This window comes from Phyllostomus discolor, chromosome 4, assembly GCF_004126475.2.
Source record: "Phyllostomus discolor isolate MPI-MPIP mPhyDis1 chromosome 4, mPhyDis1.pri.v3, whole genome shotgun sequence".
NCBI classification, from domain to species: Eukaryota; Metazoa; Chordata; class Mammalia; order Chiroptera; family Phyllostomidae; genus Phyllostomus; species Phyllostomus discolor.
In genome coordinates, this window is record NC_040906.2 from 100,976,839 (window position 1) to 101,000,643 (window position 23,805).

At 38.0% G+C, this 23,805-nt stretch overlaps 1 protein-coding gene across 3 annotated transcripts in view; it reads left to right on the plus strand.

Annotated features, from left to right (window-relative positions):
* Positions 1-23,805, plus strand: part of THSD7B (thrombospondin type 1 domain containing 7B) — a 903,223-nt gene that overhangs the window by 761,548 nt on the left and 117,870 nt on the right. For all 3 annotated transcript variants that reach the window (XM_036023677.1, XM_036023678.1, XM_028509548.2), the window contains one exon: positions 20,901-21,034. In XM_036023677.1, the coding sequence (XP_035879570.1) occupies positions 20,901-21,034 (134 nt within the window). The remainder of the gene's footprint in view (positions 1-20,900; positions 21,035-23,805) is intronic.

The window sequence follows — 23,805 nt, forward strand, 5'->3', positions numbered from 1 at the left end:
AATGTCTCATATAAATCTCAGTTCTTTAGTTTTATGGCTTTAATATATTCACATGCTATTTCTGGCCAGCCCAATTTGTGTTTGAAATATTGTTGGCCATATAATGAATAAAAGCATCAGTAATGTTTTTTCAGAGGCTCCCTGAATAGCAGGCTAAAATGATATTGACTGTGCCTTAGGGTCCAGAAACTAAGCCGCTAAAGTGAGTTTGTCAGTCGCAGGACCATCCAGACTTTATTATATGCAGTGTTTTACAAGGACTAAAAAGAAAGAAAAAATAAAGCCCAAGTAGTTTGGATCCCATGAATTGTGAGGAAGGGACCATATTATATACAACTCCTGACCTACCTAGACTTCTTTTGAATGGGGGTTAGGTAGGAGAGTTTCAAATCCAAAGAATTATGTAGTGTCATACCTCTGCTCAAGTTGGCTTTTTCTGGTCATATGATATATAAGATAGTGACATGATCTTCTCAGGGTTGTCTCTCATTTCATGCTCTGGGCAGATTTAAATAGCTTATATAGAGAGGACATATCTGCTAAAAGTAAATGTTCATTTCATATTCCCATATTTAACTCTCAAGATTATAATAATAACTGTCAAGATCAATTTTTAGAGTACTAAAGAAACCCTTTTATTGCAGTAAGAACAATGACTTTCTACTGAGAAGGATACATACCACACGGCATGATACCTGAAACTTGGTGGATTTAGTTTTAACACAAAGAGTCATATTCTTATATTACGCTGAAGATGGAGGGTGTTTTTTCTCCTAGTTCATGGCATACTTCTTTCTGAATAATCAGCCCTTTATCTTATTTCTTAGTATATTTTATTTTTATTTAATTTCACAACAAAAAATATCCCATTTAAGATTTTTCTCTACAACTTGCTCATACACTGTAAAACACAAAAACTAAAAAATTAACAGTTTAATATAGGTTACGATGTCATGTAGAATGGACTATAAGATGAAGAGAAAGGCTAAGCAAATATAAATTTTCAGGCAATAAAATTCTCTTACAGCCACTCAGCTCTTGCCTTAGTGGTGCAAAAGCAGCCACAGACAATCCATATAATGAATGGGTATGTCTGAGACTTAATAAAACTTGATTTTAAAAAATGGGCAATGTCAGTAAAAATAGTAGAAAAAGGACATCCCCAAATCCTCTCTGCATAAAAGCAGTAAAAACACTGGTAAAAAAAAAAAGTCCAAATCAAGTTTCTAATAACTCTGTATGTTAATCAAAGACTACAGCAATCTGGGGAGCATGTATTTAAGCAAAATGGCTGAATCTTAGAACAGCAAGATTTACTGCATTTTAACTTGTCCTATTTCTATGACCCCAATCCCAGCTCTGCAATAGTCTTGAAAGACACTGACCAAAGTCCTAGTGAAAAATATTCATTCTGGTAGCTATTACAGAGTGCTGAACAATGTTGAAGCTTCTTCAAAGTCCTATTTTTAAAAAAGAATTGTCATTATTTGACTATCTGATGGTTCCCCAGAAGACCCGACTTACAAGTCTATCTTGTTTGACCAGAATCAGAATTGGCCCAGAAGGAACTGATTATTAGTCCCAAATAGAGATAATTGTTTTTAACTTGTGGCTATTTGAGATATAAGCTAACAGTTGAAACAAACAACAGGATGACAAACAGCTTAAAAGGAAAAGCCAAGCGGGTAAAATGTCCATAGTGGTTTTGAAAAACTCAGACATATTCTTGGGAATGGAGAGGACATTCACATACAGAGCACTGTGCACATACTAAGGAGAGCGCTTAAAAGACCCTCTCACCTCAGACCCAAGGCTCTGTGCAAGGAGAAAGTGAAGACAAAGGCAGAGCTGTACATTGCCTGGCTGAATGCTGAATGTGAGCCACAGAAAACACATACAACCTCTCGTAAAGACTAGGAGACGCATTGGTCCTAAGCATTGAAGGGAATCTCTGTCAGATCATTAAAGACATTGTTAGACAAGGCAAAAAACATAGGCTTCACAGAATTGGTTTAAAAAGTCACTAAACAAACAACAACAACAATAACAACAAATAAAAATGACTACATACACTAAAGGAGGGAAAGAAGCTGATTTCCAGAGCTGCCATGTTATATTATTTTAGGTGTTCAATTTTCTACAAAAAAAAATAAAATATATGCAAAGAAAAAAGAAAATATGGTTCATATATAGGAAGCAATCAATAGAATTTTTTTGAGGAAGTTGAGATGTTATATTTACTAAGCAAAGATTTTGAGCAAGCCATTTTAAATAAGTTCAAAGAACTAAAGGAAAATAGAAGAATTATGTCAAACAAAATAGAGAATATCAATAAAAAGGTAGAAATTATAATGAATCAAATAGGTATTTTAGAGTTAAAAAAGTATAAAAACTTCACTAGAGGTTCTAATCAGTTGGTTTGGGCAGGCAAAAGAAAAAAGAATCAGATTATCCAGTCTGAGGAACAGAAAGATAAAAAATGAAAAGAATGGAGAAAAATAAACAGAGGTTCAGAAATCTGGGAGTCCCAGAAAAAGAGAAAACATGAAAAGAGGCAGAAATAATTTTGAAAAAATAAGGATCAAAACTTCCTAAATTCTGTTAATAAAGACACATTACACATTCAAGAGCACAACAATTTCCATATAGCATAAATTCAAAAAGATCTATACTTAGACACACTATAATAAAAACTCTCAAAGTCAGACACAAAAAGAAAATCTTGAAAACAGCAAAACAGAAGGAATTTATATAATAATTTACAAATGATCAACATCAGTATTAACAGCCAAGTGCTCATCAGTTACCTTTGAGGACAGAAGGCTGTGGTGAGACATATTCAAAGTGCTGAAAAAGAGACCCTGATGGTGTGGCTTAGTGGGTTAGGTGTCATCCCATAAACTGAAAGGTTGATGGTTCAATTCCCAGTTAGGACATATGCCTGCATTGCAGGCCAGGTCACCTGTTGGGGGCATGCGAGATGCAACTGTTTTATGTTTCTCTCTTTTCTCCCTCCTTTCCACTCTCTAAAAATAAATACAATCTTTAAAAAAAAAACCTAAAGTGCTGAAAAAAAGGACTGAACTAAGAATTCTATATCCAGAGAAAAGCATTCTTCAAAAAGCAAGGAGAAATTAAGAAACTCACAAATAAACTAAACTGAGGACTTCCAGTCAAGATGGAGTTGTAGGTAAACATGCCTCAACACCTCACACAACCATGTCAAAATTACAACTAAACTGTAGAACAACCATCATTCAGAACCATCAGAAATGGAGTTGAATGGAAGTCCAACAACTATGGAATTAAAGAAACCCCTTCCATCCAGACTGGTAGGAAGGGGCAGAGTAAATGAATGGGCTAGTCCACACCCATGTGTGGGGGAGGGGTATCTCAGGAGCAAGGAGTCAGCCACATACCAGGCCCCCCCGCCCAGTGTACCACTGTCAGGAAGATAAGCCCTCATAACTTCTGGCTGCAAAAACCAGCAGGGATTTGAGTTGGTGGAAGAAACTTCTGGATTCTCAAGCAGTTCCTTTTAAAGAACCCCACACGGACTTACTCAGACTCACTCCTGCAACCTCCAGCACTGGAATAGCAGCTTGAAAGGCACCAGGAGCATACAAGTTGGATCTGAAGTGTTTGACATCAAGATGAGGGCTGGTAGACAGCTTTGTCCCAGACAGAAAGGCAGGAAGTGGCCATTGTTCCTTTTCTGAACCCTCCCCCAACAAAGCCATGCTGGCAGGTAGTTGCCATATCTGAGACTCCATCAATTTGGCTGACATTATTTGCACTGTACAGGAGATCCCCTGAGGCTCTGCTCTACCCAACTTATGGACCCAACCAAGCTGTTAATAGTGACTTGTTCATATGAATAGCTGGTCTTGGGTCATACTTCACAACTTCCTAAACTTTCTCAAACAAGCAACAGCTGGCCTCAGTAAGCCCCCAGGTCTCATACCTCTTTCTAAGTGACCCCAGGCCTGGCAATACCAGCAGACAGCCTAGATTCAAAGCTTGGCTTTGCCTGGGAACTTCCAAGCCAAGCACAAGTAGCAGTCATCTGCAGATTGCTTTGTAGCTCATGCAGGGTGGCCCCGGGCAGAACACAGGTGGGGGCTGACTTTGGTCTGTGCCACCCAGGGAACCCCAGAGCCTATGCACACAGCAGATATTTACAGGCTACACTGGAGCACATCTGATCCTCCAAGGAGGGTGGAGGTTGGTGGTTAGTAGTCACAGCCTCCAGGCAGCTGACTGGCCTGAGGAAATCCCTCCCATTGACTTGTCAACAGCAATCAAAGCTCAACCTCAAGAGGAGGGTGTGTTCAGCCCATACATAAGGCACACCTCAATTACCCAACTTGGGTGGTAGGGGAGACTGTGCCACTGTACCCTACAGGACACCTACTATATTAGGCCACACTACCAAGACATGGAGTCAAAGCAGCTCTACTGGATAAAAGAAAGAAACACAGGGAGGCTACCAAAATGAGGAGACAAAGAAACATGGCATGACCCAAAGAAAAGAACAAAACAGAACTCTAGAAAAAGAATTAAACAAAATGGAGATGAGCAATCTATCAGAGAAAGAGTTGAAAACATTGGTCATGAGGATGGTCAAGGAACTTAGTGAGGACCTAAACAGCATCAAAAAAGATCCAGTCAGAAATGAAGGTATACTAATTGAAATAAAGAACACTTTATAGGGAAACAACAGTAGAGTAGATGCAGATGAGAATCAAATCAATGAATTGGAAGATAAAGAAACAAAAAACAACCATGCAGAACAAAAGAAGAAAAAATGAATCCAGAAAAACAAGGATAGTGTAAGGAGCCTCTGGGACTTCAAGTGTTTCAACATTCACATCATAGTGGTTCCAGAGGGAAAAGAGAAAGATCAAGAAGTTGGAAATCTATTTGAAAAAATAATGACAAGAAACTAATTTGGTGAAGGAAATAGACATGCAAGTCCAGGAAGCACAGAGAGTTCCAAACAAGATGGATGCAAAAAGGCCCGCTCCAAGACACATCATAATTAAAATGTCAAAGGTTAAAGACAGAGAACCATAAAAGCAGCAAGATAAAAGCGGTTACCTACAGAGGAGTTCCCATAAGACTGTAAGCTGATTTCTCAAAAGAAACTTTGCAGGCTGGAAGACATTAGCAAGAATATTCAAACTCATGTAAGGCATGCACCTACAGCCAAGAATCTCTATCCAGCAAAGCTACCATTTAGAATTGAAGGGCAGATAAAGATCTTCCCAGACAAGAAAGAACTAAAGGAGTTCATCATCACCAAACCATTGTTATATGAAATGTTAAAATGTCTTATTAAAGAAAAAGAAGATCAAAACTATGAATGATAAAATGGCAATAAGTATATATTTATCAACAATTGAATCTAAAAATCTAAGCAAACAAGAAGAACAGAAATAGGATCATGAATACAAAGAGCATTTAATGATGGCCAGATGGGAGGGGAGTATGGGGAAATGGGTGAATGGGTGAGGGGATTAAGAAGTGTAAATCGGTAGTCAAAGAATAGCCATGAGAGTGTAAAGTACATTCTAGGAAATGGAGCAGCTATAAAACTTACTCATGTGACCCACGGACATGAACAATGGTATGGGGATTGCCTGAGGGAATGGAGGTGCTGGTTGAAGGGTGGCAAAGGGGTAAAACTGGGACAACTGTAATTGCATAATGAATAAAATATAATTAAAAACAATTAAACCAAATCATTGCTGGCCCTACACAAAATACTAAAGGAAGTCTTTCACACTCAAATGGAAAGGCATGAGACTATAATTCAAATATAGATGAAGACATAAAGAGTACCACTAAAGGTAAAGGTAGCTAAATAAGTATAGAACACTCTACTCAAGAGGAGCAGAACATGCATTCTTCTCAATCACTCATGGAACATTTTCCAAGATAGGCCATATATTAGGACATACGATAGTCTCTCTCTCTCTTTCTCTCTCTATATATTCATATGAAAACTTATATACAAATGTTCATACCAGCATTATTCATAAGAGCCAAAAGATGAAAACAACCTAAATGCCCAGCAGCTTGAAGAATGGATAAACAAATATGATATTAAACAATTGAATGTTACTCAACCATAAATAATAATCAAGTACTTATTTATGCTACAGCATGGGAAAGCTTTGAAAATATTATGCTAAATAAAGTAACATGAGACACAAAGGCCAGGTATTGTATGATTCAGTTTATATTAAGTGTCTAGAAAAGGAAAATCTATAGAAGAAGAGTGTGTTTTAGTGTTTGATTGCTGGGGGCCAGGGGACAGAGAGAATGGTTGATGACTGATAAAGGACATTTTTTGGGGGGTGATGAATATACCATAAATTAGAAATAGTTGTGATGGTTGCACAACTTAGCAACCATATTAAAAAACACTAAATTGTACACTTTCAAGAATGAACTTAATGATATGTAAATTATATCCCAGTTTTAAACACGAAAGAAATAGGCAGCAGGCCAAATTTGGTCCATGGCTCATAGTTTGTCATCACCTCCACAAGAGGAAAGGATTTGTTTCATATTTATTTATCTAGCATCTAGGGAGATTATGAGTCTTACATAGCAGAGCTTAGTAGATGTCTGATGAATTAATGCATGTATAAATGAGCAAGTGCAAGAAATATTCCTGCTGCTGTTGAAAGCTCCAGCTGTCAAAATATCTCTGTTATCAGATTACAGTTCTCTTTAATACTGTACAATTTTATGATATTCATACTCTTTTCTTTTTATTCCTTACCAATATCTTACACTCTACCTTGTATGTAGCAAATGGTTCCTAGATTAATAATGGTTTTTAATTAAGTCTTGCAGCATAGGGCACTTCATATGCCTAAGCTATAAAATTAGAAACTTTTTCTTTTTAGGAGGAATCATTTCATGCTCAAGGGAAATGTCAAAAATTGATGTGACTACAGAATTTGTAAATACTCCTTTGTATCTTTATCAGAAATGATAGGGCAATTTTTGGAATGACTTGGGTTGTTCTGCTGGTTTAGCTGATGCTGATTGTGCATCTCTTTTTCTCAATAATGCAATAGGTGCTGTGGAAGATGAGAAAGCATGTAAAACATTCAAGGCATTTGTCTGTCTCTTTCAATCTGTCACATCTCCCAGGTTTGGGTGCAATGTTAGCAAGTATTTAAAGTTTATTATGTTAATTTATATGGGACTACAGGTATAATTTTGATGAAAATGATGCCATTGAAATAGATGATCATATATATTTTACTTCCAGCTCCAAAACCTCTTCAAACTCCATGCTTTAGTGCTAATCTTACTCAAAACAAATAATACTTATTATAGTAAACTCTTTCAAAGTTCTAAAGCCCACATACCATGCTATACTTATTTTGAAAATAAGTATTAATATCAGGTTATAAAGAGGAAAGCAAGACCCTAAGAGTCCCTTAACTGAGCTGCCAGGAAACTAATGACACAACCTGAACCAACTCCTTTCTCACAGCTTCCTTCATACTTCTCTGCCCACTACAGCACAGGTGATCTCTCTCACACAGTGCAAAGGATCACTTCACCCATCATTTAAATGAAGCCACTCCTATAGAGGACCACCTTATCAATTTAGTGGGTCTGACCAAGGAATCCAATAATGGGGGGCAGAAATCCAATACAAGTAGAGTACCTGATGGTGCCATCTCATAAATTGCTCTATAGATACCACTTCATCCACCCAAGCAGTGCTTATCCTGCTAAGGAGGAACCTTTTAACAGACCCCCAACCCTCACTAAGTAAGGTATAAGCTCAGATCTAGAACCATAAGCCCTGTACTTCCTAGAGTTCAGTTAAGTTCAACATGCATTCATTCATGTGCAGGAACCCAGTGCATGCCAGAGGTTGTGTACAACATAAGAGATGTGCAACATGAGAGGTATGGTTCCCACCTTCTGAGAGATTCAATTGTCCAGGTGAGCCTGGCTCCTTTGTGGCCAGCAGGGTCTACCTTTACTCAATATGGTGAGTGCTGATCACCCTGAATACTACCTGTCTTCAAGAGAATAAAAAGGGAGTCATTCAGAAGCTTGTATTTTTCTTAATTAATTCAAGATGTCCTTAATTGTGATGGGGAAATGGGGTACTACTGCCATCTATATTCAGATAAATCAAAAATGAATTCAGCAATGAGAGAATTTTGAATTTGCATAAATCTAAGAAATGTCATGAAGACTCTGTGAATTTATTTGTATATCCACTTTCACATACTGGGGCCAGAGTATAGTTACAAGCAATTGGATTTGAATTATTGATACCTAATACTAAAATCCCAGTAAAATTAATTACAGAGAAGTCAAAACTTTTAGCTTCCAGTGATACCAGGATTATGGTTTGGACTAGGTCTGCTTTTCAGGAAGCATGTGCAGAAAATATTCCTGCAGTCATTCATTTATTATTTAAGCCTATATACATCTATTGAGTGCAGAGTGTAAACCAGGGACATGGTGTATAAAGTATTTGTGTTTTTATTGTTGTGGGTTTTTTGTTTGTTTGTTTTGGCACAGAGAAAGGCTGTTTGCAGAAAATATGATTGCTGGAATTCTTAGTCTTAAATAATAAATATTTCAGGAATGCAGTTGGCTGCACATGCACACATGTATCTATGTTTTAATTTTTTATCGAGGCCAAGTTTGTATAAACATGTCAACTTTGTGTAAATGAGTTAATCAATCATTCTGTAACACACTTTAATGTCTTCATTTTCAAGTTTTTTAAATAACCCATGTTGCCAAGTTCCCAGGGATCATTTTATTATTTATGTCGTATATAGTAATATTTGTCTGTGTTAGACATGACTTCTACCTTACCATCAGAACTGTCTTTCCTTTGGTCAAACTATGGTTTTCTAAAATGGAGGCCAGGTATAGATCTGCCTTAAACCATCATTTTCCTTCCATAATCATCTTCTGTTTTCATTTTGTAAGCAACCAAAAGGCCTGTATCAGCCCTTGTCTCTCTTCACTGTCTGCCCCAGAGGAACAGTGGTTCCAACAAAATACTCTTTATTGCATAATGCAACAGCTTTCAATTAGCCCCTAATAAGTGTTTGCAACTGATTAAATTATGGTGGGAATCAGTGCCAAGATCCCAATTTACCACCATGTATGTGAATGGCAGGGATTCCATTATTCAATCAGCCATTTAAAAAAGATTTTTATTTACTTATTTTTAGAGAGAGGGGAATGGAGGGACAAAGAGAAGAAGAGTAACATCAATTGGTTGTCTCCCTCACATCCCAACTGGGGATCTGTCTGAGTAGTTGAACTGTGACCCTTTGGTTTACAGGATGACACCCAACCCACTGATCCCTACCACTCAGGGCATTTATCCAATCAATCTTGTCTCATTTCTGCAAAGGTTAGGCTGCACCATCCTTGGTTATGAAACATCTCTTGTGGCTTTGTGATTCATTTTAGCTTAGCCCCAGTACATCAGGGTTGTCATGGGAAAATTCTCACTAGAGTTTGTATTTTGAAAAGCGATTTTGCACTGTGCCTAGCTTTGTATTCTCACACAGGGAAATAAACTCTTTAGAATACACTGTGGCCTAAGAGTTGCTTTCTCAAACATTTAGAAGATAGTAAATATGCTACAGAAGAAGAAAAAGACCACTGTATGTGCATAACACATAACATCTTTGTACAAATAGTCTCTTTAGGGATATTTTATAGTAGTAAATTTATTTTTTCTCTTTTGCTCCAAATTATAAAGAACTAATAGTTATGTCTTTTTTTTTCTTGGATGGAAAGATAACAGTGATCTTCTCCTGTCTTCCTGCTTGCTATGATATGATCAATTAGAAATTAACCAAATTATAAATGAAGTTTGCAGGCTCCAGTTCTTATGTTTTTCCTTTGTGTGTGTGTGTGTGTTGGTCTCACTAGACAGAATAATGGCAATTTTTGATGGCTCCTTCTGTTCTGTTCTCTTTAACTCTATAATACTGTGGAATAAGTGATACCTGAAAGCTCTAATGCACTTCAGAGTAGGAAACATTCCTCTGTGGCAATGATTAAGAGACTGTGGCATACCTGACTGGTATGGCTCAATTGCTTGGGCATCAACCTGCAAAGCAAAAGGTCACTAGTTTGATTCCTGGTCAGGGCATATGCCTGGGTTGCAAGTTCTATACCTGGTCTAGGTGCGTATGAGAAACAACCAATCAAATTTTCTTTCTCACATTGATGTCTCTCTCCCTCTCTGTGTCCCTCCCTTCCCTTTCTCTAACAATAAACAAATCAAATCTTTAAAAAAAAGAGAGAGAGATTGTGGCATGGTGGACCCAGAGCTCTCCTGGCATAATAAGAAACGCAGAAAAGGAATTTCTTACCAATTACAGGGCTCTCCTGTTAGATGTGGTCCTGGAAGCCAGTTTTGTGCTTGCCTACTGAGAATATTACTAAACTCTGGGTAAACCTTCCAAAGTCCTGACTGCTTTTCAGGTCACACTCAGCATCCAATTTTCCCCAATTAAGCCAACATCAGATGAAAGAAGATGGTAAATACGTTACAAAGAAGTTTTCTTGGCAAACTTGAGGGCTTCTGCTGATCTGCTCATTAGCAAACCTCCCTGGAATCAGTGCACTTGGGAGGCTGATATCTTGTCTTTTTCTTCATAATTCTGTTGGTAAAGAGAGGAAGTTTTAATGTGTGCCCAGATTCTAGAATATACTAACTTAAATGTTTCCAAAAAGTGGCAGTGATGTTTGGGAAGAGGTAGAGCTATATAAGACCTCTCCCAGCAAAGGCCAATAGGAAAGGAAGGGTTTCCCCCAAAGCTTCCACTTCTGTTGACACTTACCTAATGAGTTGCAAGTCTCAGGCTTAAACCCCTTCTCCTTCATTTCTTAATAAAGCCCAAACATTACCATAGACCTTTCAGACATCTGTTTCTGAGAATCAGGATCCATTCAAGTCTGCTTTACCACCGCCTTATGCCTATAACTTATAAAATGTTTGTTACCTGCCAGGAAGCAGAGTAGTCTTCATTTCACACTCTTTTTATTGCAACAGGGAAAGTTTTTCTTTCTTACCCGATTCCTGGTGGTCATTTTCTGATATCCAGTCTCTGTCTGTCACTCTATTATTTTCACCAGGCTCCTACACATCTTCTTTCAGACAGTCAGGGCAAAAGTCCCCAACACCACTCCATCAACTGGGGTACAGTCCAGTTCCCCCTGAGACACAGACCTCTTTTAGTTTTTAAAGAAATTAATTGTAGTCATGGCACTTAACAGGCTTTAGTGTATAATATACAGTATTCTTATCCATAGGTACAGTGTTGTCTAGTAGACCTCAGAAGTTATTCATTTTGCATAACTGAAGCTTTGTATTCATTGCTTAGCATCTTGTTATTTTTTTCTCCCCTGTTACTGACAACCGCCATTCTATTCTTTGTTTCAATAAGTTTGACTATTTGAGATACCTCATGGAAATGGACTCCTGCAGTATTTGTACTTCTGCGAGTAGCTGTTTTCACTTAGCATAATGTCCTCAAGGCTTATCTATAACCTCTTTTCTAAAGAACTATGGGCTCCATTCTGCTAGAGTTTTCTGGAAGTATCAAGCATAGCTGGCATAGTGTTGCCTTTTTTTTACTTCAGCTTGACTGATAACTGCATTCTGTTATGTGAAAATCCAAAGAGCCACCATGACAGCAGTCCATGGCATGCTGTGAGATGCTGTGAGCAAACTCCATCTGATGTCTTGCCAGTACACAGCCAGGTAGTGGGCAGCATCTCCCAGGGTATTGGAGAAGGCAGTGCAGATTTTGTAGTGATTTTCCTCCTCTCATTCTCTTTTGTTATGATTGCTTACACAGTTCTGTGGAGCAGAGTGGGCTGTGCTGTTCAACTTGCCCCAAGTTGCCTATGCCAGTATGTTCACTCAGTTCTGTGATTCATACCAGGAACAGAGAGAGAGTCTGATTACTCTTTTGCCATGCACTTAAAGGATCTGCACAATATTGATTTTTTTTCTGAGAGTCCCTTACTGTGTAGTGAACTTTAAGACCATGGTTTAGTTTCTTAATTGCTTAAATAGCACACAATAAGAAATATAAATCTGCTATAGGGAGTAATATAATACTATGCTTTAGCTAGGGCATTTTTACTTATTTGCATTTATAAATAATCTAAAATGTCTCAGCACAGATAACAGAGCTTTAACCATGCCCTTTTAGAGGAGGGCTTTGGGGCTTCCCTCTAGTAAATACCTTCTATAGTGTGTGGGCTATATGTGACATCCTTCAAGAAGGCAGGAAACATGGGGGAGGGAGAGGAAGTACATGCATTGCTTGTGGTCTTATTGAGTTTCTGTACCCACCCCCTCTCCTACCATGGGGGGGGGGCGGAAATAGGACCATGTGGGTGACAGAGATGACTTACCTGTGCATGGATGTTGGTCTTGATTTTGAAGACTCTGTACTTAAAAGATCATCAGTGACATTTAGGTCAGAGGGAGGGGGGTTAGTAGTGTAGATCATTAGAAAATGAAAGGTAATGGATATGGAGCTTAGAACTTCTCAGCAAAAAAATATTATTCAGTATTCAGTATTAGAAAAATAGCTACTCTGTACAATATAATTTTTATTAAAACATAAACAAAACATTACTGTTTTGTCCAAAACATAACAGAAGTGGGCTAAAAAACAGTCCGTTTCTTCTTTTCTTCACATGTAAAAGCAGTGGTTCCCTGAGATTTTGGTATGATGGCTTTATGTCCTTAGCCTATGTTAACAAACGTTCTAATGAGTGCTTTCAAATTCAGCAGTGCTTTTAAATGACATTAAAACTTCATTAGTCACAACATTGCCTAACTTCAGTTTACAAGTGGTGATACCAACATGTCTGAGATTATATTACTCATTAAGACCACAGACAAGGCTTGGCATGGGACTGCATTCAAAGGTTGCTTCACTGATGCTCTGGTTCTCGGGTGTGCACATGTAGCTTGGAAACTGCAGTTTTTAGGAGATGGGGCATCCCTACCACCCTTATTATTTCAATAATAATAATATTTAAGATTTTACTTGTGGATAAATTTTACAGATAAAACTGACTCATTATTATTAGGTTTACTTTTAATTTTTAATGTCAAAATTGAGAAGAAAACACATAATACATATTTGATTTGGTGATAAATGGAAGGGTGGAGTTTATGAGATGGGGATGGCACTTTGAGATTGTTTGGAGTTGGCAGTATATATGAGAGCATGCAAGCAGGCTGCCTTAGAAGAATAGAATCAAAAGACATGGTGGCAAAGGACAACACGCAAAGTCTAGATATGTAGGGTGATGAGGTTAGAATCCTGACAGATAACCACACCCTGGAAGTTGAGATGGACCTGCTTCTGTTCTGATGGAGGTTTTCTCTGTGCTATTTTGGGGCACTGGCAAGTGGCAGATATAATAGGCCTAAGTGGTTTTTTATCTGGAGAATAAGATCAATCATGTAAAAATATTTATTAATGAATAAAATATATTAAAATATTGGTAACAGTTTAAAAATAAATCAATAAAACCAATGGTGAATTTCACAAAGCAGCCATGATGATCAGCTCTGAGCATTCTGAGCAACCCTTTTCAGTTGCTGTGCTAAAGAAGCTAGTGGGCAAAAATGCCCAGGAAATGGAGGGCAGCCAGAAGGCTTCCAGCTTGAGCATCTGGGCTAAAACTGAGTTATCCACACCCTTGAGTATGAATCACTAGACTCCAACATCTCCAGAAAAACCACCACCTCAAATGTTGTACTCTTGAGCCAACCCATAGCACACAATGATGGGCATAATAGTTTTCCCATGGACACCAATGTAAAAACACATGTGGATATTTTTTAACCCACCACCTTCACACAAAGGATTGCAGCCATCTAAAATGCATAGTCCTGTTCTTTCTTTAAACATGGAATTTTTGAGCATGGGCTGGGAACTAAAGTGTCCCAGGTTCAATTTCCAGCCAGGGTACGTGCCTGGGTTGCAGGCCATAACCCCCAGCAACCGCACATTGATGTTTCCCTCTCTCTCTATCTCCCTCCCTTCCCTCTCTAAAAATAAATAAACAAAAAATCTAAAAAAAAAACATGGAATTTAGTTTCCAAATACACTGTTAAGGTTTTTGAAATTGTGAAAGGAGACTCTATACCCAAAGACAAAGAATGCAATGCTTATGCAATATTTCTGCTATACAAAGTTATAGGCATCATCCACTAAATAGATATCTTTAAAAATTCTGTTCTTGGTTTTACTTTCCCAGGAACTTATAAATATTAACATTATTGCTGAACAGCTGTTGACTCTCAGAGCATGGTGATGTGCCTGAAAAAGCTAATCAGGCAGCGTGTGCACAGTTAGTATCACAGGATTAGAATTCTCAATCTCATTTTGAGTACTAACCATGAATGACTAACTTAGCTTCTTCAAACATTAGTTAGTTCTACCTATAAATAGAGATCATACTGATTTTGTGTAACTGAAATGATTGTGATAATTGAGACCTAAGACATAGAATTTGTTGTCTAAGCTGTAACCTTTCACACAACATTATTGAGGTGATTAGGGACTGTTGATGGGCACATTGCAGAGCACATGGGTTCAATTGCATATGTTACACTGTAAAAAAACAGATTTAAATGTATAATTAATAAAAATGGAAGCAAAAGTTTAATGTGTAATTGTGTAAAAGTGATACTTTCCAGTCAATCAGACAGGTCCTAGTGGAGGAGAATGAAACTTAGTTGCTGGTTGAATAAGAAAAGAGGTAAATTCAGTAAGTTGAGAGAAACTGTAGCCTAGAAGATCTTTCAGGAGGGAAGGCATAAGACTTAGTGAGAAAAGAGAAAGCATGGATAAGGAATGAGGACCCCAGACCTGATCAGAAGCAAGTTTGTAGATCTTATGTTAAGAACTGGTAACATTTGAAGGAGTGGGGAATCCTTAATGTTTCATTGATCTCACCACTCCCAGAGACCAGTTTCTTTCACATTACAATGGAACAGCCTCTGGCTATGGTCCCAGATGGGCCTTTGAACCAGTTTCAAGTTGGACAAAATAGCCACAGTGGCCAGCATGTAGGTCTCAATCCTGAAGCTTTCTACCTTGGTCTTCATGGACAGCCTCATTGGAGCAAAGGGTTATTGCTATAGAAAATTTGAGACCATGAATTTTCCTTTATTAAAATTTTTAAAGATTATATTGATTTATTTTTAGAGAGAGAGGAAGGGAGAGAGAAAGAGAAGGGAAGACATCAATCGACTGCCTCTTGCATTTGTTCTGAACCTCTATCCCAGATATGTGACCTGACTGGGAATCCAACCTGCAACCTTTAACTTTGAGGGACAACACTCAATCAACTGAACCGTATTGATCAGGACTATTTGACTTTGTTTTTATTGTGGTTGTTTTTGAATTGTTTGCTTTACTTGAATGCTTGAATTCTAAAATTCTGGTATGTAATAATGACACCCACTGATGCCCATTAGATTCCAACTTTTTTTTTCAGGAGATTCAGTCTGTAATTGGAGAGTGGTATCAGAAAACAGTACTTAATTCAAGTAATCAATTACCGCAAGCGGTGGCTTACTTAATAAATATTAAAAAGTTGACTCAGTGAATTTGTTTATGATATGACTCCAGAACTAGAAAAATTATAAAAACATGACTCCCCAATGAAGAAGTAATAAATAGTACTCATTACTAGGAGAATGTAATGTTACCTGTCTCAGAAGATTTAGACTTTTCAGCTGACATTTTTTAGCTTGGATGGTACTATTAAGTTCTGTTATTTTCTTCCTAATTTGTGCCATTAAAAATGATTTTCATTTAACTTTCCCATGGCTCATTTCTCTCCTTTAGATCATTTCCATATGATACCCTGATAAAGTCCAAGTTTTAACACACTTTTAATGTAAAACTATAATGAGCACCAACTAAATAGCAGTATGAAATAGGCAGAACTAAAAGGAGAAGAGATTGGGCACACACTCTTGGTAGTTAATTTTTATTCTTGAATACCTGCTGCCTTTTTCCTCTTCTGGGTGTTCTTGATCCTCTAGGTAAGATTCCTTGCCTGAAGGAAAAGGACTCTTAGGAGACAATTTTCACAACTGTTAAGGGACAGCCTTTCTTTCCCATAACAAACTCATCAAACAGTGTCTTTGATGACGGAGTGATTGCAGTTCTTCACCAAAGCCCCATAATGGAAAGCAAAGGCTTTCATTTTTATTTCTTCTTATTGGCCTTTGAGCTTCGTACAACACTTCTTATGTGTTCCATTTAGTGGGCCTGTTTTCTCTGGCAAATTAACTAAGAGCCATTTAGCAACCTGGGCATGTTCAAAAATTAGTTTTAATTCAGCATATACTTATTGAGCACTATTCTCCTCTCCATGTCTTTGTTTTTTTACCATTTCTTTTTTAATATATTTTATTGATTATACTATTACTGTTGCCCCATCCACCCTGCACACCCTCTCCCACCCACGTTCCCCCACTTTAGTTCATGTCCATGTGTCCATACATATAAGTTTTTTGGCTTCTACATTTCCCATGCTATTCTTACCCTCCACCTATCTATTTTCTACCTACCGTCTATGCTACTTATTCTCTGTACCTTTTTACTCTCTCTCCTCCCACTCCCCTGTTGCTAACCCTCCATATGATCTCCATTTCTGTGGTTCTGTTCCTGTTCTAGTTGTTTACTTAGTTTGTTTTTGTTTTTGTTTTAGGTGGTTGTTAATAATTGTGGTTTTGCTGTCATTTTACTGTAGATATTTTTTATCTTCTTTTTCTTAGATAGATCCCTTTAACATTTCATATAATGAGGGCTTGGTGATCATGAACTCCTTTAACTTGACCTTATCTGGGAAGCACTTTATCTGCCTTTCCATTCTAAATGAAAGCTTTGCTGGATAGAGCAATCTTGGATGGAGGTCCTTGCCTTTCATGACTTGGAATACTTCTTTTCCAGCCTCTTCTTGCCTGCAAGGTTGCTTTTGAGAAATCAGCTAATAGTCTTATGGACACTCCTTTGTAGGTAATTCTCTTCTTTTCTCTTGATGCTTTTAAGATTCTCTTCTTATCTTTAATCTTGGGTAATGTAATTATGCTGTGTCTTGGTGTATTCCTCCTTGTCCAACTTCTTTGGGACTCTCTGAGCTTCCTGGACTTCCTGGAAGTCTATTTCCTTTGCCAGATTAGGGAAGTTCTCCTTTATTATTTGTTCAAATAACTTTTCCACTTGTTGCTCTTCCTCTTCTCCTTCTGGTAGCCCTATAATTTAGATGTTGGAATATTTAAAGATGTCCTGGAGGATCCTAAACCTCTCCTCATTTTTTGAATTCTTGTTTCTTCATTCTTTTCTGATTGTATGTTTCTTTCTTCCTTCTGGTCCATTCCATTGATTTGAGTTCTAATTTCCTTCCCATCACTATTGGTTCCCTATACATTTTCCTTTATTTCACTTAGTATAGCCTTCATTTTTTCTTCTAATATGCGACCAAATTCAACCAACTCTGTGAGTATCCTGATCACCAGTGCTTTGAATTGTGCATCTGATAGGTTAGCTACCTCTTTGTCACTTAGTTGTATTTTTTCTAGAGCTTTGATCTGTTCTTTCCTTTGCACCATTTTCTTTTTGTCTTGACATGCCTGTTATGTAGTGAGGGGTGGAGTCTTAAGGGCGGGGTAACCCAAATCCCTGGGTTGTGACACTGCTAGGTGGGGAAGAGGTCCAAGAGGGAACAATGGCACTTGCTCCACTCTCTGCTGGATTTCAGTCACTTCTGTCGCTTCCCACAAGCAAATTGGATTCTTCTGGTGTCAATTCCTGGGTGGGCAGGTCTGTATACATGCTAGGACCCTGTGGGTCTCTCCATCGAACTCTCCTGTGAGACTGAGAGTTTCTCCCGCTTTCACCTCAACCCCCACAGGTATTTTCAATCAGTGCTTTAAGTCTTTATTTCCCCGTGCTGAGACCCTGGGTTGTGCAGTCCATCCCGCTCCACAGTTTCGCCTGGTTTATCTGTGCTGGAATGTGGGACCACCCGGTCTGCCAGCCACCACCTTGCCATGAGTCTTCTCCACCCCTGCTGCCCAATTCCTCCCCTCCTACCAGTCTGGATGAATATGTCTTCTTTAACTCCTTGGTTGTCGGACTTCCATATAGTTCAATTTTCTGTCAGTTCTGGTTGTATTTTCTTTTTAAATTGTTGTTGTCCTTCTTTTGGTTGTGTGAGGAGGTATCTAACTATGCCTCCATCTTGGCCGGAAGTCCCTCTCCATGTCTTTTGAAATGCAGATATCACTGAAACTTCATCCCTACCTGCTCACAAGTTTGTTTGTTTGAAGTAGTCTCATAAATAAGCACTAATGGTCCAGTTCTGACTTCTGGTTAAATATGCTGACCAGAAGTATATTTAGGTATTAAAAGTGCAAATTGTATTTCTCTGAGCATATTCTCTCAATATTACTTAAGGGAAAGGAAGAACATATGATATTAAGACAAAGGTGAAAAAAGGGTTGAATTAGTTTGAGAGAATAGGAGACATATAGAGAAATAAAAGAAATGACTTTACCAAAGATGTTTGCTCCCCCAGCAACCCAAAGTGTGTCCATGACCACCACCACCACCGTCCCAGCCCTGTACATGTGCATCCTGATGTTATAAGTTAGTACACATTTAGCAGATGCACTTGGGGAGCAGGGATCAAGTAAATCCATAGAACTGGAGAATCTTCTTTAAGGGGTGCTATTTTCACACCATTATCAAGGTGGGTCAGCGTTTTCCTACATAAACCTGCTCCCTCTCTTTCAGTAGCTTATCATTGAGGTGAGCTATTCTGCCACAGGTGGAGATCTCTGGAACATAAAAAGTAAAAACAAAACAGTAAGTCAATATTCACCAAGTGTTCAAGTGTTTATATAAGAAGTACATACAACTAAACAGTTTTTCATTTTCTGTTTGACCTTGGGGCTTTATATGGGAGGGAGGGCAGAAACATAAGCTCTGCTTAGTATTAACAGCTTTAGAAAAATGAATCCATTTCAAGGAAGATATCCTTTTGCTTATAGACTGATTCATCATGAGGTGTGGCAAAAATTATGTTTTAATCAATTTTTCTTCCATCCTCTGTTTATACAAAGTAGTTTGACAGACTTTCTTGTATCTTATATGCAAACCTACAGCCTTTCTTTGAAGAGTTTATAGAACAAACCTATGAATTTAGTGAAAGCTTCATCTCCATAGTGCAGATGAGTCAGCTAAACCTTCAGCTGTTATGAGCTCAGTTTTCTGCTGTCTGTTTGGTTGGGGTCATGTCTTTTCATTTTTTACAATTTTTTTTTCTAACCTCTAGTATCCTATCAGCGTTTTTGAGCACATTTCTCCTTTACAAGTTATTCTAATATAGACACTGCTTCTGACCCTTTCATTTCATTTCTGTCAGTATTTATAGCATGAAATGTGATTCTTTTGTTACTTAATTCCCTACTTTCTCTACACCCATTTCACTTCCATTTTCCATCTCCTTTCATTTTGCACTCACATATTTTTCACTTTGTGGTTTCCCTTATCCTTTGCACTCTACATGAAAGCCAAATACAACCCCACAGTTAAAAAGAGTTTCCAACATTATTTGTAATTCCAAAGATGCATTCTCCCAAATAATCTTTTCTCATTTGATTTCCATCTAGCATGCTGAAAGTGCCCCAATCTTTTTTTCTGGTTATTCCATTACATAGTGCTTTCCCCTGCATTTAGTGTAAACCTAGAAGTAATGGTTCTATTTGGATAGCACTACCTAGTCATCATTTACAATTTTATGGAATTAGAAAAGCAAGGGGTGGAAAGGAACCAGACTTAAATTCTTATTTATGAAGAAAGGCATTAATTAAGTATTTTGGTAATAGGGTGAACCACTCTTGATCAGCATACTAAACTAGAGCCATCTTTGTTGTCTAGAGTTACATAATGCAATGGAACAGTTTTGGTTTTTTTCCCCCTTACTGAGGGAGAATACTGTGCTCTATATTGAGGACTAATGCATTTTAAATTCAACCTCAGTGAGGCAGACAAATTCAATTGACTACCCATTGGAATACAATTTCAGGAAAAAAATCATCACAAACACATAGGATGTAACCTAAGAATTCATTTATGGCACTCATTGATTGTATTTACCATAAAATTGTAAATATTCAGTCACTAATTGTGCATAGCCTCTAACAGTTAGACAGTATTTGTTGAGTGTGCTATGTCTGTATGTTTTAGCTGTGCTCAGAAAACATCCTACAAATAGCTAAATTCATATAAAGCCACAGTGCCCAGGAGGCTAAATGATTGCCTGTTAGTATTGATCATTGGGGACATAAAAAGAATTTTTTGTTGCAAAAATACCACTTTTCTTATGCATTCTAAAAAACTCTTATGTTCTAGAGTAAATTTTCCTTACATGTATTTGTTACAAATGATGTCTTAAAGTACATCTGAGAATTCAACATACCCTCTAATTGAGAGCTGAATCATCTAATAATGCTGTGTGAGCTCTTTGAGGAAATGAAATAATCATGGAATTCCTTTTTTTGTTGATAGGAAATGACTGTCCTTTGTTCCCTTCTGTGAAGGCATACCATCATATTTTAGTTGATTTCCCCTGTATGTTTCTTTTAGGCAAGTCAGTAATTTCAGAGAAGCCAAATATATCTTGCATTTTGGGGATGTAATTTAGTTAGTTGGACCACAGTGGTGTTCTCAGGTTATGTTCAGCAGTCATTACAAAAATGCAATTTTTTTGTAACTTGGATAGTTTAACATAATTTTTTCCATTCCTGTTCTGCACAGGTGCATGAGGCAGTCCCATGTTACAGTGAGTGCAATCAGTATTCCTGGGCCATAGAACACTGGTCTCCATGCAGAGTCCACAATGAGCTGAGGTCCCTGCGCTGTGGAGAAGGAACGCAATCTAGGGAAATCAGGTGTGTGCAAACAAATGGAGACATCTGGGAAATGGGGTAGTAGAACTTACACATTTCTGTAAAAACACAAGTTTTGTTTATACAAGTACACCCCGATTTTCACACAGTATACTCTGGCTTTTGCTCATCTTTAAATATCCGCGGAGCACATGTGCCCTGAACTGCCGTGGTTGTAGCGGGATGTCCTCTGCAATGAAGCCACAATTCTGACTGTTTCCTGCAAATGACTTCAGTGGGAAAGCCAACTGCATGGAACTGGCTGGCATCCTTTCCCTTACTCGTGGCCATCACTCTTAATACACTAGGAGATTTTGACTATGTGGCCATGTTTCTTAGAACAAGAGGAAATTAGAATACAACAGACACACCCAGAGGAAAAGACCTTGTGTAGGCACAGGGAGAAGAGGGACATCCACAAGCCAAGCAGAAAGGCCTCAGGAAAAAACAATTGATTCTGCCAACACCTTGATCTCAGGCTTCTAACTTCTACAACTGTGAGAAAATAAATTCCTGTTATTTAGGCTACCCACTCTGGGGCATTTTGTTAAGACATCCCTAGCCAACTCACAAATACTCACTGTGTTGTGTGACTTATGTCTATGATCACATTTAAATGTAAAGCAGATTCTCCAGGCATCTTGGATTCCAAACCACTATTGACTTTACTAGCATTCTGTTCTAATGAACGAAGCAGTTTATCTGTTCTCTTTATTAAAACCTACAAACTGGAGGACATCTTCATGGTTCATCTATGACTATCATTATTAACTTAAAAAATATCTTTGAATACTTGTCTTCTATTATCAGGCATTGTTCTAGGAAATGGGGATTAAAAAAAGTGAACAGAAAGTTCCTGACCTCAAAGGATTTACAGTATAGTAGCAGAGAAAAAAATATATATAAATATATTGGAAAGTCTTTGTTATGAAATGCCAAGAAAAACATAAAATCGGGTCAGAGAAATGAGGAATACTATTTAAGGGAGGCTGATTAGCAAAATACTCGAGGAGAGACCCAAATGAATGTGAAGATCTATAGAAAGAGAATTCCAGGGAAGTGCCCAGAGCAAGCACTTTCTTGGCTCATTATAACAAGATGAATAACAAGCTGGCCCAATAGGCTGGTGCCAGTACTCAAAAGACTACTCATGTAGTCTTTTTAAACAAGGTAAAAGGATATTATTCCTTTTACTAACCTAAAAAATGGTAAGGAAATATATTCTCCTCTAGAGCCTCCAGAAAGGAGTGTAGCTCTGCCAAAGCACTGAGTTCACCTAGTGAGAACCATGTTGGATTTCTATACTACAGAATCATAAGGTAATAAATTTGCATTATTTAAGAACTGTGTTTGTGGTGATATTCTTAGTATGTTAGCTTTAACTTAAATCCTTGTTTTCAATATGAAGGCCCTTTTTATGATCCTTTCTATCTGATAAAATTTCAATTCAGGCCCTGGCTGGCATAGCTCAGTGGATTGAGCGTGGGCTGGGAACCAAAGTGTCCCAGGTTCGATTCCCAGCCAGGGTACATGCCTGGGTTGCAGGCCAGAACCCCCAGCAACCGCACATTGATGTTTCTCTCTCTCTCTCTCTCTATCTCCCTCCCTTCCCTCTCTAAAAATAAATAAATAAATAAAATCTTTAAAAAAAAAAATTTCAATTCAGCAGCAGGGAGGGGCCTTCCCCTAGCTGTGTGGATTGGGGGAGGGGCTCTGAGAGCCTAGGTACTTCAACATACTTTCAATGAATTCTCCAGTTTTTCAGCCTCACTTTTAGTCAGATTTCCAGAGGTACTTAGTGCCACAAATCCCAAATAATTCATGTGTTCTGTGGTGTAAATGGAGTTACTTTCTCTGTTTTGCCTTACAGACTTACCGTTCAGAGTTCTTGGTGTGAGAGGTACCAGGAACCCGTCCATTTTCATTTTATCACCTTTATTTTCTCCCTTGTTCTCTGTCCTTGCAGGGTAATGCCATTTCCTTCCACTTGGTGTGTGTGTGTGTGTGTGTGTGTGTGTGTAACAAATTCTTTTAATATTGTGTTTGTGGCATATTGAAAGTAAACAAAGACTAATGGGTAAGTTCAGCTGGACACCATTGACCAGAAGCCTTACCTCTTCTTTCTCAGTGAAATAATAAAAGGACATCAGCTGAGGGTACACAGTCAAGACGAAAAGCAATTTCCAGCTCTTAAGTTTGTCTAGAGAAAGACAAATAAGCCATCTCGTGGTTTCTCCTTCTGCTATTGGCTATTACCACACGAGAAATTAAAGTCCATAGATAACTCTATGTCATGCCTCCCTGTATTAGAAGGCATTACATACTTATGTCTTCTCCCTGTCTGCCATTCTCTGCTAGCCTCCTTTATACAGTACTTTCCCTTTACTTATCACCTAATGAAATTTATTTTATTTTGTGCCAGGTGATATGCTTTACAATTTTCCTGAATTTTTAAACAATTCTTAATATATGTAAAAAAGAAACTCTTAATGTACAGGATAATTCATTCCAACACAGTGTGATTTTGTGAAGTAGCAAAAGTTCTGCTGCACGCCACTCAAAACGCTTGCTCCTTGGCTGTGGTACTGTGTCTGAAATATCCAGGCCGGCGACTGGCACTGTTTATCTCATCACCTCTGTTGTCTTCACCTTTACTCTGCTCATTGTCACTAGAAGAAAATATTTGTAACAATAAATATATTGCCTGTCATTTTTTCAGTTCTGTACCCCAGCATCCAGGCAAAGATTAGATACATAGTAAGCCCTCAGATACA